We start from the raw sequence: 17,439 nt of genomic DNA, 5'->3' as shown, positions 1-17,439 counted from the left end.
TGGGTGACTAACTAAGTGAAGTTTACTTAGTGTTTGTTTGATTCGCTCCAGAGTTCATGAGGCTGCATTTAAACATCATGAAAAATGACCGGTCAACATTTTGTGCTCAGTACAACACGAGACGTGAGGCTCACAGTCAGGACTCAGTGTTAAAGTGAGCGGAGCGACACGCAGACATGATCCGACACCATCGATTCACAACTAAACACATGATCGTACGTTTGTCCCCTAAATCATCCCAATAGAAAATGCAAAAAATGAACGTGAGCTAGTTCATTTTCATCTGAATGAACTGAACTTTGAACTAGTTCACACGTGTGAACTGGCACAACACTGCTTCTCATGTTAGAATCCGTGTCCCTCAGAAGTCCATGCTTTGTAACAACCATGGCCCTGTTATTACACATGTATGTCAGTAGAGGTCACTGTGACCCAACTGCCACATATTTGCTGAACACATTAAACACAGAGATACAATAGATTGAAAAAGGTCAAATTAACATTAACTCTTGTAGTTTTAAAATAAATATAATTTTTTGCTGTATTCTAAGTACTTTGTACCATTTTTCTAATGAACTCACTAACAGCTGCTGATACTTGTAAACCAAAGTCAAACAAACAAGAGAAAATCATCATGTATATTTACTGGCATCCACATCAAAAATCATTTTCTTCTTCACCGAATATATTGATAAGATACAAATTAATACAAAAATACCAAGAGATACACAGTGAGGAGCAAATCATGTTTTAAACTAAATACAACTTTAAGGTCAACTTGTGAAATAGAATCACAACTCTTGAACGAGATGTTATCAAATATACACAGTGTTCCTAGATGACATTTATTTATTTTATTTTTAATAAAATAGTTTATTTTTCTCCTTAATGCTAGATGAAGACCAAAAACTTATGAATGAAATTGAATAGACTTTGCAGACTTTTTCCTCTTTTTGTTTTCTGAGGTATTTATTTATTTCATCTGGCAAAATGTGAAAGTGAAAATGTCTTTATCTCAGAAATGTTGTAGTTGGACAATCAAATATTTAAAAGGTGCATTCTTTCTATCAGAGGTTTGCCAGTTGATGCAGTAGAAGTGACTTTGCAGTTCAACGTGGGAGTTTTTGCACTGAGCTCAACCTTGTGTGACACATTTTCAAACATTTTCGTAGCTGCATCTTTCCTGTGCAATTTCTGGGAGTGAATACTGACATGTTCTACATTAATGCAATTACTTTATTAAGGTTGTGGTGAATGCACTGATAAATGTCGGTGGTTTGGTAAAATACTCTTTGTCTTAGTTATTCATTCAGTTTCAAGGAGAAACAAGAGAAAGTTTTGTTATCTGCACTGATAGAACAAGGTCAGATGCCATCAGGCTCTGTGATAACGGGAAAGTTGAACACAATCAGAGTTCAAGTCCCTCTAATCCAGTGGTGGGCATTTACTTTTCCCCGGGGGCCACATGAGAAACAGGAACAGTTGTGGAGGGCCGGACCAATAGGCTGATCTCTATTCTGCACAATATTCATTTTATCTGCAGTCAACTTTGATAAGCTACTACTGGTAAAAGTACATTATATCACTATTTGATCAACATTTACCAAAACAATCGTGAACAAAATATATGCATGTTTTTTCAGTATTTCAAAGATCAGTATTAAATTAACTTTATACAAAGTGCTATTACTACTTTGCTTGTAGTCTAATTACCTCATTTGCCGTTTTCGGATCTTTTTTCTTGCACAGTGAGAGACATCTAGTCTGTGTTGGGCTTGAACAAGTGCACTGATGTCCAGTTGAATGTCTGAGGTGGACATGCGAAGGACAGCTGACAGGTGATCGTCATTGAGAGAGGATCTGTATCGGGATTTGTTCAAATTCATCACAGAGCATGCCTCCTCATGTGTGGAAGGTTCTCCTCTTTGAGAGAAGAATAAAACTCCAGCAGTGATACTGACTGAAAGTGCTCTTCCAGTAGTGTACCAGACTGCAGGTCAATGGGTTCGAGCTGAACATCACTGGGTGCATTGTCCACACTGCACGTGAAGGGAGAAGACCTGCAAGGACGTGAGCACACCAACACTGACACAAACATAAATAAGAATAATGACATTTGAGAAGATTCTTGATGATGGAAAAATGTACCAGAACCCAATAACATTCTTGGTAGATTCAGGAGCTACAGAGTGAGTCTTTAGAGAAACTGCATTTGACAAAAGCTGAAATAGAGTGGCAGATATATTGAAACAATAGGTGTATCAGGACTGGTAATTTCAAAATACACTTTTCAATTGTCCTGTCATGCTAGAAATACTGACAACATGTTCAGTCCATCTCTCCAGGTGGTCAGACACAGCTCACATGATTGAGTGCATACTCTAGTGACACACACACACACACACAGCCACACACACTCACACACACGTATATATGTATATTTGCTTCATGAAAACTGAAGATTTGCACCGCTAAGCACAAGCTGCATGAACTGGATGTGGTATATGAACAAAAATCCCTCTGTCCTCCTCCACACGTGAGACATAAAAGCTGATATGCAATCTGATTTGGTCACTAGGGAAGTTTATGCTCAGAGTATCATCCAGGCAACAACAAGGGAAACAATAAAAAAGGCCATATAAAGATAAGAGAGCCTGGCTGTAGCTGGATATTCAATGTGTCTGCCCAGCGACTCTGCCCAGTGACTGACATGTCCCACACATGGTAGGTTTACGCTTTTTATTTCAAATCGAATGTGATGTTTTTTATTTTCATTATTATATTTCAATCTTCTCACCAGATTAGTTATTCTTTAGACTTTTTGCATGCAAATCAACATGTTGTATCTTGTTCTTGTGCAGATTCGTAAAAACAGAATTGAATAAATGTTGATTTGCATGCAAAAAGTCTAAAGAATAACTAATCTGGTGAGAAGATTGAAATATAATAATGAAAATACTTACTTACTTAGAGCACTTTGTAGTTTGGCTTTCTTGAAGAAAATGTTAGAACTTGTTGTTCTGGGTTTGTTCCCTCATGGTTGAATGCACTTATTGTAAGTCGCTTTGGATAAAAGCGTCAGCTAAATGAAATGTAATGATTGAAAAACTCAATAACACAATTCATGTGTTACAATAGATGTATTCATTTCAGTCAGCTCGAACTAATGTAGCTTATGCAGTAGACTTCAGTTTTCTGTAGCAACACGATATTTACTTCACGTTTTTAGTTTATAAAAGACTTGATTCTAGTGCAGGCTTTGCTCTCTGGTTTCAAGTTCAAAGATAATCTTTATGACTTGGTTTAACTTGTGATTGCTGATGTTTTAAAAAACATATAAAGACTAACAGTACAGAGAAAAAAAAAACATGTAATCACACAAGAAAAAAATATTTTCTTGAGGATGGAGACTTTTTCCTCTATGCCAACCAGGAGACAATTATTCATTTGAATTGATTTGGAGCTTCTTCTTTTTTTGAAATCCCGGCAGCTATGGAGCTTGATTAACCTCATACTGAAAGTCTATTCATTTTTAAGTATACGAGAAAGTGTGTGTTATTTGTGAAGAGAAGTGTTATAGAGATTGTGTTTGTCTTTTAATCCCTCCTCTTCTCATGAGGTGACCTTCGTTACCATGCTCCAGAACCAACAGAGGCCGTGGTGGCAGCTGGTGCTGAGCCGCCTCACTGTGGCTGCTTTGTTCATCAGTGTGACTCTGCTCTACTGTTTGTCTACACTGCAGACCATCTTCAGTCCAACTGAGTAAGAATGTTTCCATTTAATAGTAGTGTAGCAACTAATGGCTATGTCATAAAATATATTGACACTTAAAAGGAAAACAAAGGCACCAGTAAATGAAGGCTTTCCCATAAGGGCTGTCCAGTCTGCAGGTGTGGTCCATTTAAACCATTCTAATGCTTTTCCAAGCAGGTTATGTTTTTGTCTGCATTAGTTTCATGTTTGTTTGTAGGATTACGCAAAAACTACACAATAGATTTCCCTGAAATTCCGTGGAGGGGTGGGGTGGATCAGGACTAGGGTACAGTTTGATGGTCGATAGTGTTTTGAAGAAAATACTTCCTGTGGTGCTCTGTGGTGGTCTTAGTGGGGGGTGGGTTGAAGAACAGATTTAACTCATTGTCCAGGTGCAGGTCTCCTTCCAAGCCCTGGTCATTCTTTTTTCGATGAGCAGAGATGGTTCTCGTAGCGCTCCAGAAGTCCTTCATGTTGTTTTTCTGGAGTTTGCTCTCCAGATTCCTCCTGTAACATGTGATCTTTTCACTCAGTTCAATATTAACCTTTCTTCAGCTCCTCCTTGTCCCTGCTCCTGAAGGCAGCCTTCTCCTTCCTGCGTGATGCCTTGATGTCCTTAGCCACCCAGGGTCCATTGTTGGGGAAACAGTGTACAGTCTTTGTGGGTCTTTGAGGGTATTACAGTGTAGGAAGCCCCTAAAAGCCCAAATGTATGCGATAGATTTGTGTTGATAACACACATTTAATGGCCTGATAACAGTTAAATTAGGTGTGAACACAGCCTTTGGATATAATTATATATATATATAAATATAAATTCAAGATTTATTTTTACTATGTTTTTGTAACCTTATTTGGAGTGTGTTTAGCACATGTATTGGCTCACTATATTTGCCGAACACCACTACATGTTGTTTTATTGTTTTCAATGTAGAAGGAGAATTTGTCGTGATACATATTGGCGACAGTAAGTAATCTCCACATTCTGACTTTTCCTCCAGGCTTCCAGTGCCTCAGTCCTGTGCTCTCCTACTGGGCCCACACAGCAACCAGTCAACCACAAATGGCTCACAGCAAGACAATAACATCTGCACTCCTAAAGTGGACATCATGTTTATGAAGACCCACAAAACAGCGAGCAGCACCTTCCTCAACGTCCTGTTCCGCTTTGGAGAGAAGCAGAAACTGAAATTTGCCTTCCCCAACAGCCGTAACGACTTCCTCTATCCCTCACGTTTTCAGCACACATACGTCCAAGGCTTCAGATCTGGCACGTGTTTTAACATCATGTGTAACCACATGCGCTTCAACGCACCGGAGGTGGCCAAAGTGCTGCCCAGAGACACGACATACATCACGATCCTGAGAGATCCTGCCCAGCTCTTTGAGTCGTCTTTCCATTACTTTGATCATATTGTTCCTCTGACCTGGAGGATACCAGGTGAGGATAAGATGGCCGAGTTCCTGCGGGATCCCACCCTCTACTTCAGCCCCAATGGATTTAACTCCTTCTACCTGAAGAACCTGCTCTTCTTTGACTTCGGAGAGGACAACACCCTGGATGCAGATGACCCTCGTGTGGAGGAAAGCATCAGGCTCATTGACGAGCATTTTCACTTGGTCATGCTCACGGAGCACTTTGAGGAATCGCTCATTCTGCTTAAGGACATCCTTTGCTGGGAGATGAGTGATCTCCTCTTCTTCAAGCTCAACTCCCGTAAGGAAACCACTGTGTCTAAACTGACCCCAGAGCTGAGGGCAAAGGCCTTGCAGTGGAACAGCATCGACTGGGAACTTTACAAACATTTCAACCTGACGTTCTGGAAGAAGGTGGATGCATATGGAAGAGAGCGTATGGCAAAGGATGTCGCCGAGCTCAGGATGAGGAATGCAGAGATGGTGAAGATCTGCATTGAGGGAGGTCACTCTGTTGTGGCTGGAAGCATTCATGAGGAGGCCATGCAGCCATGGCAGCCCATCGGAGAAAAGTCCATCATGGGATACAACTTGAACAAAAATATAGACAAAGCATATCAGGTGTTGTGCCGAAAGATGTTGACCCCAGAAATTCAATATCTGACAGACTTGGGGGTTAACATGTGGCTCACGAAGCTGTGGGGACATGTGAGGAACATCATTAACTGGTGATGAGTGAGCTGTGGAGGGGATGACTGAAAAGTGAATATGTTAAAGCCTAAAGTTTTCAGAGTTTTTATTTATTTACTTGTAATGTGATGTAATCTACCCTAACCGTAACCTGCTGGTAATGTATATTATGACATGTTTTTAAACTGCTGTGTGTGTCTGTGTGTATGTGTGTTACCATTACAATATAATATATGTATCAAAACGTGTCATATTGTGTGATTTGCATTTCTTTCTTCTTCTCAAATTTGTTGGTTACTTTGTTGGCTATACTTTAAATAGAAATAAATAGAAATGTATTTGTATGTGTTTTGGTTGGATTTCTTTTTGGAGGATTTTTATATGATATGACATATTCATTACATGGCTGCTTCTTAAGGTGCCAGCAGCTGAGGTATTTATATAAAGAAGTCTATTTAATATTTTTTTCTTTATTTCATTTACTTATTTTTCATAGGCTACTGTAAGGTATGCCTGGTAGGAACAAAGTGCTTCTGTGTTATTCTTCCCTCCTGCTGTTCTCTCATCCTCGTCAATAAAAGTGCCTTTGGTTCTAATGTTGTTGTCTCTGTTTTTCCCTCTAGTTTTACCAACGGGTGGATCACCACCGACATGCTATCAAATTATATCCCTGCAAATTATGTTCAAATTATGCAAATTGGCAGGAGCACATGTGGCTGCTTTTCAAGTCAGTAATGTCACTGCCTACTGTTTCTCATTAGGTGCTCACACTAGATTTAGACTTTCACAGAAAAAGGACATTTTCAGTAATTTATAAAAAAAAAATTCTGTTCTCACTTGTGATGCATAAATTAAACAGCAAAACTGTAAGAATAAATTAGAAACAACCTGTCTATGGACAATAAAAGAACGGTAAGATATGAAAAGGTAACGGCCTCTAAACTGCTGCGGTTGAAAAAAGAGTGCTGTGTTGCATGTTGAATAAAACCAGTTTCAGTGGATCAATTTTGCATTATTTGAAAATCACCTTTCCAACAAAAAGAGTCCCTCCTATCGTCTTTACTTTTCCCTCGATCTTTGAAGCTGTGATCAGAGGCTGGTCAAGTGAATTCTCAATACAATACAATACAAACGATATCTCAACAAAATTCACAAATAATAATAATATATTTTTTTAATGGTTTCTGTCAATTTTCCGTGTTCTTCGTTTAAATGAGTTGATTGATGAAAGCATGGTGAAATGTCCTGACTGGCAGCTGAGGCTGAGTAACTCACTAGCGTTTGTACCCGGGAGATTTTGGCTTCATTTCTAGACAGAGGGTGGGGCCAGGGTAAATTTGAACAGATTACCATGCTAGCACATTAGAAAACTAACAGTTAACACCGATGTTGCTTGGTGAGTAAAGGAATGACATTTGACACTAAACTCATCACATTTCTTCCAGGGCAGTTATTAAACAGTTGCTCTTGCTAATGTTGGCTATGTTCGCAGTTTGACATGTTTTTTATTGGTACTATGCAGGCTACACTGCTCAGTCATTACACGTGATTAGAATATCATTATGATGTTTATTACCTCTCTTTATAGCTCTCTGCGATGTACATCTTTCTAATTCTCAGTAATAAAGAGCCTATCACAGTTGGTCTCACCTCAGGTCATAAAATCTCTCTCAGCTGTTCTCTGTTGCTGAGCAGGCAGAGTTTCCTCCTTCATGTAAGATTATTTAAATTGAATGTTATTTACCTGTGCTGTTGACGCCCATACGTCAACCATCAACACATAATACATACCACTGATGAGGCGTTTAATTTTATGTTTCACAACGAGTTGTTATATTTAGTTAAAGAAATACCTTTTTACACCTTTTAGTAGTGTGTGGACCCTTGAGTCAGCGCTATAACACAATGTTATCACTGCACATGTGATGAAAGTAGTTTGGAAATTAATTTTCTGTTCTGAGGAAGAGGTGGAGCAGCGTGGACCCGCAGATTACAAAAGTTTGTTTGTGTCTCAAAGGTTGCTGGTTAATGATCTGTGTGGAGTCAGTGATAAGTCAGTGTACCCTGCTGCTCCATTTACAGTGATCACTATCTGGGCAGCAATTCCTTTGTTTGTTTTTGTTGAATATTAATATGAGATAACAGTTGAGAATTCCAGCTTTTATTTGCAGGTATTTGATTAAAAGAAGAAAAAAAAGGAGGACATAATATTAACATAATTGCATCACACTGCCCCATTTTTAGGTGAACAAAAGTAAAGGAACAGATCGTCTTTAAGTAACTTATAAATCTACTTTCATATCATTTTACAATGTACTCTCAGGCTGTTGGTTTAGCCTGGGTGAAACGTCCTAACAACAACAAGCAAAACCAACAAACAGACAAATACACAAGTAAAAACTCTGAACCAGCCTTTACCGGAACCTTTCTCACTTTGCAAGTAGACATAATAAAAGAAACTACAGGTGAAGCTGCATTAAACCAATTTTTCTTCATTATTTACAAAACATATTGTTGTTACGTGTTCATGAACTCATCTTTTTTAGATGTTAAACCTCCAAACTATATATATATATATATATATATAGTTCTTCTGCATAAAAGCAGAAGTCACAGATCCAAACAACTACCAGCACCTTCTATCTGTTTAGCTTGGCAATTATCTGTTTATGGCAATTATTAACAGTCTCTTGTAAATCATTGACTGATGGTGTATTTTATTTGAGTATTCTAACAGCCTTTTACTTCCCTAAGCCAAAAATCTATTGATCGACTGCACAGAACACAGCTGCCAGGCTTGACAGAAACATGACCACATCACTCCTGTTCAAGCATCTTTACACTGGCTCCCTGTATGTTTTAGAATTGATATTAAGATTTTTTTTTTACTTGTAAAGCTCTCCATGGCTTTTCTCCCAGCTACATATCAGAGCGTTTGCTGTGACACAAGATTGACCATATTGCATTTATTGGTATTTCTTTGATCATAAATTGAATCTTCATTAGACACAAGAAAACTTTTTACGTCTCTTTTTAACGTCTCTTTTACAGAGAAAATAATATAATACTGGTGAATTCACTCTTCAGAAATACAATTTTAATCAAGCAAAGTAAAAAAATTTAGATCGGGCCTGAGGAAATGGAGAGGGAGAATTTAGAGAGTTGTTTACAGCTATAACTGAATGAACATGGGTATGTGTTTATCAAACATAAATACAAATGCAGATTTATATAAAGAGTTCTTGTCATGATTCTGCCCCAGTTTCAAACTTTTGAGAGACTTTTCGAAGGCTCTTTGAGGGATTTTCTTTTTATCTATGTGTATCTCTCTGTTGTGTGGACTTTTTATGTAACGGAGGCTTTTATTTGTGTTTTACTTCCTGACTTTATCAGATTTTCCTCCATCATGATTTTCTGCAGCTGCACTAACGTGTCACACCAGAGTTTATTTATCACTGCCTCCTTTTGTGTATATAGTCTATTTTCTCCATACTCGCCTCTGGCTGTTCGCCTGATTGTCCTTGTGTTTTAGTTCTGTTTCTCGCGTCTGACCTCCTTGTGCTGCTGGTTTGATTTTTTTTCCTGGATTTCTTGGTGCCTACATGGTGCTGGTTCCTACCTGAGTTTGAGTTTCTTGGACTCCATTTGCTTTTTTCTGTCTTTGTTATTAAGATAGTTTACGCATTATACCTGCCTGTGTGTCATCTGTTTAGTAATGTAGAGTTCAAATCTATCACCATAATGCGACACCGAATATATTTACAGTGGATCTAATGGTACAGCTACAAGATCTGTGATGCATATAAGATATAGAATGAAGGACAATTGGACAAGGCTGTAAATCTCTGAAGATATTTCGCCTCTCGTCTAAGAGGTTGAGACTGTGAACATGATCTGGATGACTAAGAATCTGCAGACAATTGGTTTACATGGTTAACCCTAGTATAACCCTAGTTATACATTAAGTTAACATTTTGATAAGATTTTACGTTTGAATTTTTAAAGTGTGTTTTTCAGTCTTAAGGGTAACTATGCATGTGAAAACAAATGTTATGGCCACCAGAGGGAGCTGAGTCCCCTCTGATAATGACGCTGTCAACAGTCCAGTCACATTGTTGGTAACACAGACTGTAGATAAAGATGGACAACGCGTCTCCACTTCCTCCCACTATCCAAACTGAAGCCACATTATCCTGGACACAAATGCCACCATCTTGTGCATTTGGAGTTTGTGATGTGGAAATCTGGGGAGACACTCACTCCTTCAGCCGTGAGTTAGTCTAAGCTGTCAATCATAAAAGCATCAAAAGACTAAAACCAAATATATTTGTAAAATGAGCACATGAACATACATCTGTGTGATAAGAATGACTTAAAATGTTAGAAACCAAATTAAAGAAACATCTTTTCTAACATGGAGGAGTTTGGACTTTAGTGCAGCCAGTCAACTGGCGGACATCAAGACAGGTCTCCATTTTTGGGGACCAGTCATGTTGCCCATCTTTAAATGTTCAGTCTATGGTTGGTAGTATAGACACTATGTTTTGACAAGGTGAAGAATGCATGGAATAAAAATGATATCTATTCATAAAGTATTACTTTAAGAAGTGAAATGTTGCAGTAACGTTGGTTAATTCGGACTTTTCTCAGCACCACCCTGCATCACTTCACCCTCTAGTAGGTTTTCCCAGCAGGGCCCCAGTTTTCTATAGTTGTCAGCTCAGCATTTCCCCGAAACATCAGATGGTAGTCATGAAAGGACAAAGCATAACACATCCATTTCCTGTGTGATGTTTCCCATATTCCAGTCCAGTGGCCTTGCAATAACTTTCACTCAGATGCTTTTCCGCACACAGGACAGTAGATGGCGCTGGAGTCCAGCATTACTGCTGTCTCTGTCCAATGATAAGAGGATGAGTCACACACAGACCTTCATGGTGACTTTGATTAATCGGGGATTATGTAATGACCATGCACTCTTGCACACATGAAAATGAAATGAAATGCTGTCCGACATAGAAGAGCACACATGCACAGCTTCAAACACACTGTGACCATCACAGATTTTAAAGTCCAATAGTCTGTATTATTATTATTATTATTATTATTATTATTATTATTATTATTATTATTACTATATATTATTATTTCTGTTGTTGTTATTAGTTGCTGTATATTTATATTTATCTGGTCTCTGTGCCTCACACACGTACACACAGCTGACAGTAACACATGTTTCTTACAAGATGTATCTGTGGTTACTCGACACTCTGTGCTTCATGTCCGGGGCCAACAGTCAGAACAAAGCTAGAACTAATTCAGGATTCCTCAAATTTTCAGAAGCACTGTTCTTCTTTGAGGCTGATGATGAAAAGTCACAGAATGAGACGTCAGCCACTTTCCTGAAACAAATGCCTGCTCCACAAAGTCACTGCTTACATGTCTAATGGTTTTATGAGTTGTTAAGGACTGCTGCTCTCTGTTTTACTTCAAACGGAAAATGAATTATTTTGAAATAAATTTCAATAAGATCCAAATACCCACATCCTTGTGTTTCTTAGTCTGTAATGTGAATAGATTTGAGTTTTAGGACGGATGATCCCTCTAATTGTGACTGAACTTTACCGAGACTATCAGTGATGGAAAACTCTTGTCGATTTCTCCGTTCCCCCGGCTAAACCCATCACATTACAGATTTATTTCTATCCTCAATTTATTAGGCCAGAAAATCAACAGCTTAATCTGATTCTCACCAAAAAAGTCCAAGCATGTGTGTGTGTGTTTGTGTTGGTGAGTATATCTGCAACTGTAACTGTGTTATTTTACTAAAAGAACTATTGATGTTCTTGAATATTTTCTCTCCAAGTTATACAATACTGAATAATGATAATGATAATAATAATAAACAAGACCAAAAAACCTATAATTTGCTTGATACAAATGATATTTTTTTATATTCTGATCAGGCCAGTCTCTTTCTCATTATCACTTACTTCTTTATTTCATTTAAGTATGCAAATGGTGGTAAATCTTTCATTATTTCTACTTATTATAGTGATGATAACTATTATTATAATTATGGCTGATCTCTTTCTCCTGCTTTTGAGAAAATGACAATGGGCAAAATAATCTTCCGATCAGCAACTGGCGAAGCTGGATGTTTGGCACAGCGGGATTGCCATGCAGTGGTGCTCAGCAGTCTCCATCCGCTTCCCTTTTCTCCTCCCGACTTCCCCTCCTCTCTCACGTGGATGCGGGGAGAGCGACATGAGGGGGAATAATAATTTTAGAAAAAGGCTCATCTGGGCATCTTTACTGGGGCAGCTGTGCTTCTTCTTTGCTGTCCCCCCCTCCTCACCTACTCTACACACCTCTGCTCTCGTCTCGTCTTTTTTTGGACCTCATTTATTTCACCTTAGTTTCTGTCCCTTCGCATGTGCTCAGCATCCCTGTCTCGTTTCCCCTTCCTGCTCCTCAGAGTCGCCATCTCATCGCCAGAGCTTTGCTTTCATCTCCAAGATAAAATTTCTTTTCATTTCATCCACTGTCGTATAGATCCAGTCGTACCGTACGCTTCTGGTCAATCAAACCCTTTTTCCTTCAGCACTGATAGACACCATCTCCATAAAGATTACCAGCAGAGCTCTTTAAGGTCCCATATTGTAGAAAGTGAGATTTCCATATCTTTTATTTTACAAAGCAGACAGGTGCTGCATGAATACTGGTATCAAAACACTTAATCCACTGAGAAACGTGTCCGTAAGGTTGTGATACACTCACCGTCCTCAGCCATGCTCCGGCACGGCCCAGCGGGACAAATCGTTTAACTATAGTAACACAACACCGTTCATTCCATCAGCATGCTCTCCAGCTGCAAGACTGAAAAATGTTGAGGAAATGCTGCACAATCTTTGGAGGTCACGAAGCCAAGGAGAGGATTATCATTTAAAACTAGGGGCTAAGGTGTAAGTTTACTGAAATACCAGAGCATTTGAGTTTGAGAATGACCCTCTGTTTGGCTCATTTTTGCACTGACTGACAGTCACCATTTGTCTTGATGTGTGAGTTTTACCAGTGTACTGTAGCAGCCTGCAGCATGTCACAGGAGCTTAGCCCGACTGTGCCAAAACAGTCCCAGAAAAGGGGGGTTTGAGAACAGAAACAAAACGTTCTGTTCTTGCTCCAGCTCCACAGAGACGTCTGAGAGAGGAGATGTTTGTGATATTTACAACGACAAACCAAATCTCTGATAGATTTCACAGCTTCAAATACTTTAAACCATGAGACATTTAGGCCAACTGCAAGAATGAGAACTTTGAATTACTGACTTAAAATGTTCCTCCAGAGCGGGTCAAATGTTCACAAGCATAGCACAGCTTTGTTGTGTAATCTCATTCCTCCTCCTGTAAAGAGAGAGGCTTTTCACTTTTTCATTTTCATGCTGAGAGTTGAATCTGAATTTATCTGTCTCTTATTTTACGTTCCCTCTCACAAACTGTTGAACAGGTCCTGATTTGTCATTGCTTTCTTCAGACAATTAACAGCAGCAATAATCCTGGCTCCTCTTCGGTCGAGAGGATCGTAATGTTATTCAATTCCATCCCTTTTCCGTAAAGCGTCTCTCTCTCACTCAGTATTAAGTCCTCCGCAGCCCAAAATAGCCACGGGTTCTCCTTTGGGAACTACAGCAGAGCTTTGCTGTAATAATCTGCCTGTGTGTGTGTGTGTGTGTGTGTGTGTGTGTGTGTGTGTGTGTGTGTGTGTGTGTGTGTGTGTGTGTGTGCGTGCGTGTGCATGTGCATGTGCATGAATACCTTGCATGGGACATAAAATGTTGCTTAATCAGCACAGTCGAGCGGAGGCCCGGACAGGAGAAGAAAACAACCACGGCAGCAGAAAGAGCGAAAGAAAAATATGGGAAGACTATTCCATATGGTGGGTCGACAGAGACAGAACACACACACACACATACACACAGTAATCAAATAAACACAACATAACATTAGCTCTGTGTTAAAAAGGCTGAAAGTTGATAGGGAGAGATGACAGGAGGAAGAGAAAGAAGGCAAACAGTACAGACAGAGAGTAACATGACTTAAACAGAGATAAGCATGGTGAGATTGATGCCTTTACAACAGTAACACTCTCTCTTGTCTCTTGGTTTGTGAAAACGAATTTTGTTGGTTGACATGACATATATTGTATTTTTATTATTTCTTTTGTATATATACATTTGTTAATTTCTTAATTGGTCCAGAATGGCAACACAGATCTCAATGTACAGCTCATCTTCTTTTCTACCTGTGTGCTGCCTTGTCTGCACACAGACATGATGTAATAGCCCCTCTGTGTACAGGATTAGCTCATTCCTGCAGAGTCTCCCTGCAGGGACCTGCAGAGCAGAGGTAAACTCTGTTGAGAGAGATAGCGTGGTCTACTATACGAGTTATAGATGCTTGTTTTTGTGTATTTTAGATTTGGGGTGACCTGACCTATTTGGTTTATTAGGTTGAATGTACAGTATGTTGCACTGATTGGTTTTGAACCAGAAAATCTAGGTTTTAGAATTGTTTTTATTTAGAAGTGATCATCACCTTTTTTTTTTTTACAATTTTCTAGTTTTTGTCTTACTGACCTGATGGCAACATAATGACTGTAACTAATTCACTAACACCATTGGATGGTTAATGTGTCACCTACAGTTACACTAAGAGAGTGTGGCCACTCATTTATTCTCCAAACATCCCAAAGAATCAAGAAACGTCCCTGACTTCCCCAGTGTGAAAAAGACAAACATCTGTGATGGTCCAGGGATTCCACAAGCAGAGGGAGACCTGAATAATCACAGTGAGAGAGGACAGACAGACAGACATAGAGAGAGAGAGAGTAGACAGAGGTCAGTGTGGCCGCCAGCTGTTTGAGATGAATAGACCACTACATAGGACAGAGGGTGACAGATGGCCAGTCAGCACACTGATGCAAACACACACACACACACACACATAGACACTCACAGAGTAAATGTTAGAAAGGCTCATGAGGACACTCAGTGAAAACACAATCTGATGCTTGGCATGTGATCATTTGTCAGTACTCAGATGAGATAAGAACATTTAAATACAAAGACAATCACTTAATATTTTTGCATGTTTGCCTCGTCAAGGTCTGACATGTGTTCACCCTGTGAGTAATGCACCTTTTTCTACATTTGTTTGGAATTATAGGAAAATATTTTGGTAGTTAACAATAGCAGTAAAAAAAAATTACAAAATTAAAACACACACACACACACGTCATCTGACTGAAATGATACTTCTAAAAGATGTAGTGCACAAAACTTTTCAACAACGATGATGTTCCATGAATATCATGACACAATAAATCAGACATCACAGACACACACACACACACACACACACACACACACACACACACACACACACACACACACACACACACACACACACACACACACACACACACACACGCTTAACCTCTCAACACTCACCAGAAAATCAAATTCACATCACAAACAACAATCCTGTTAATCACACTCAAAGCTGTGAGCTGCTGACCTTAAATACCCACAGATACAAACATTAACAGATGCTCCATTTTAAAACACACAACAGATGATGACATTCAAGAGAATTAATCACGTTTTAAAATCATAAACCATGTTTCCATCCAATAAATTCATCACAGGAGCAAGTTCAAGTCGGAGCACATGCTTTACTTTAGATTTTTAAATACTGTATGCAGGACATGTTTTTCGGTTTGATGTCATGTTATATCTGGCTCTGACTTCACATTCAGCTTACTGATAGACCACAGTCCTGACCACAGCTTCATATTAACCCATCTATTCCTTCCTGTTTGTACACAGTCAAGTTCAAATTAAACTCTGAATTGGACTTTGGTTGTACGTGTCAAGGGCGGTTTAATGCTAGAACTCAAAGCACAGACAACACATTACAAAAGCTGCAGCTGATTTTATAGGCAGGGTCGACAGAGGTGCTGAGCTGGGGACAGGGCTCGGAGATGGGGATTTAGCTGGATGTGGCAGGTAATAGGTAAGTGGGTAATGAACCTGAACCACATGCAAACAGACAGACAGGAAAACGACAGAGTAATGTTTGCCTGTGACGTTTGTACCACACAGGCAACTGAACAATCAGAGACTGGAGGGAAGATCCGGGGTTGAATTTCTGCCGCCGATGAGCTGGTTGATAGTTGAGTCTCAGATGAAATAGTGGGAGCAGGTTGATACAGGCCACACCCAGCGGAACAAATACACACCCCCGGGCTGACCACGGTGAAGAGGCCTCATCCTAACAGTAGACCTGAGGATGTTTTGGTATGTCTTCAGTTACCTTAAACCAATCCATCCGCGAAGTAGGACAAATGATAACACTGATGCTTTTTCAAATTCAACCACACTGACTCCTGTCTCAAGGCTGGATAATCAGTGTTTAACGTCATGAAAAGTATTAGAGAAAAGTTTTACCCTACTTTGGGAAATGTCTGCGCAATATGCAAATCCACAGATCAAGAGAAAAATATCATGAAAAATTTTAAAGGTTGGATTTGGCACCTGCTTTTATGGCTTTTAGGGTCGTAATTATATGTTCATTCATGAATTTCGCATGTATTCTGCTTGAAGTCACATATCTTAATGGTAAAATGATTTTTGCTCTGTTTGCCTGCATCTCATTTCCTAAAATTGTATAAAAAGTGTAATTCAACTTTTATATTCTCTGTTTTATTAACGTAATTGTCAGTTGCATTGACTTCAAAATCCGCCAGTTGTTTTGGAATTCAAATTAGACTTAGCTGTCTTTGGTGCTGCGGAGACTCAGTCTCCTGGTCAGGGATTAGAGACCTTTCACACAGCAGAAATCCTGATAACATCAACAAGGGCTGCAGTCCATTCAGTTTCAGGGCTCTGCTATAATGCATGATGACTCACTTGAGACACAAATGGAACAGAGCTATAGTTATTGTTACTACCTGAAAGAAAAAACTACTCCAATTCAATGTTGGTTTTCCTTAAGAATGTTTTAAAGGCTCATCCTGCTAATGTAGAAATGTCCATGGTGACTGTGCCTCTGCTCAGTTCCTATATGTTAAAGGTCAGTACTCACTGAACACTGTGACCACAGCACATGACTTCCTCTGTGACTCTTTGACTCATTTTGTTGAGTAGGTGTTTGCTGATGTCATCACCGCCTCTCGACACCTTGGCGTCTCTTTAAACGAGCACAAAATAAACACACGCACATCAAACTAAATGCTTGCGCACGCACTCATGAATCATACCTGCTGCAAGATGCAGGAAAAAGATGTACGTATGTGTGTGTGTGTGTGTGTGTGTGTGTGTGTGTGTGTGTGTGTGTGTGTGTGTGTGTGTGTGTGTGTGTGCATGTGTGTGTTTGATTATGCGATTAAAGAGTAATAAGTTCTTGTCGTTTCATGGACAAGAAACATGATGTTGCCTCCACACCAATAACTTTTTGCCGTCTTTTGAGACAAGCATTACATCACTGGAAAAGAAGCACTTGCAAGTGACTTCCAGGGACA

The 17,439-nt window shown here is 39.3% G+C and overlaps 1 protein-coding gene across 1 annotated transcript; it reads left to right on the top strand.

The window, feature by feature from the left end:
• Window positions 1-2,603: 2,603 nt before the first annotated feature.
• LOC118123549 (galactosylceramide sulfotransferase) lies at window positions 2,604-6,203 on the top strand. The gene is made up of 3 exons (XM_035181019.2): window positions 2,604-2,724; window positions 3,620-3,762; window positions 4,755-6,203. Exons 1-3 carry the CDS (start codon window positions 2,722-2,724, stop codon window positions 5,899-5,901), a joined length of 1,293 nt encoding a protein of 430 aa, XP_035036910.2. The 5' UTR covers window positions 2,604-2,721; the 3' UTR covers window positions 5,902-6,203.
• Window positions 6,204-17,439: the final 11,236 nt, after the last annotated feature.

The sequence above is a fragment of the Hippoglossus stenolepis genome, chromosome 2, assembly GCF_022539355.2.
Source record: "Hippoglossus stenolepis isolate QCI-W04-F060 chromosome 2, HSTE1.2, whole genome shotgun sequence".
NCBI classification, from domain to species: Eukaryota; Metazoa; Chordata; class Actinopteri; order Pleuronectiformes; family Pleuronectidae; genus Hippoglossus; species Hippoglossus stenolepis.
The sequence above is the reverse complement of the archived record's forward strand: the minus strand, read 5'-3'. Positions and strand labels throughout refer to the sequence as shown.

Bases quoted from the DNA above. Each gene is read 5' to 3' on its own strand.
- LOC118123549 (XM_035181019.2), top strand. The intron at 3,763-4,754 runs GTAAGAATGTTT...CTTTTCCTCCAG, and splicing joins ACCATCTTCAGTCCAACTGA to GCTTCCAGTGCCTCAGTCCT.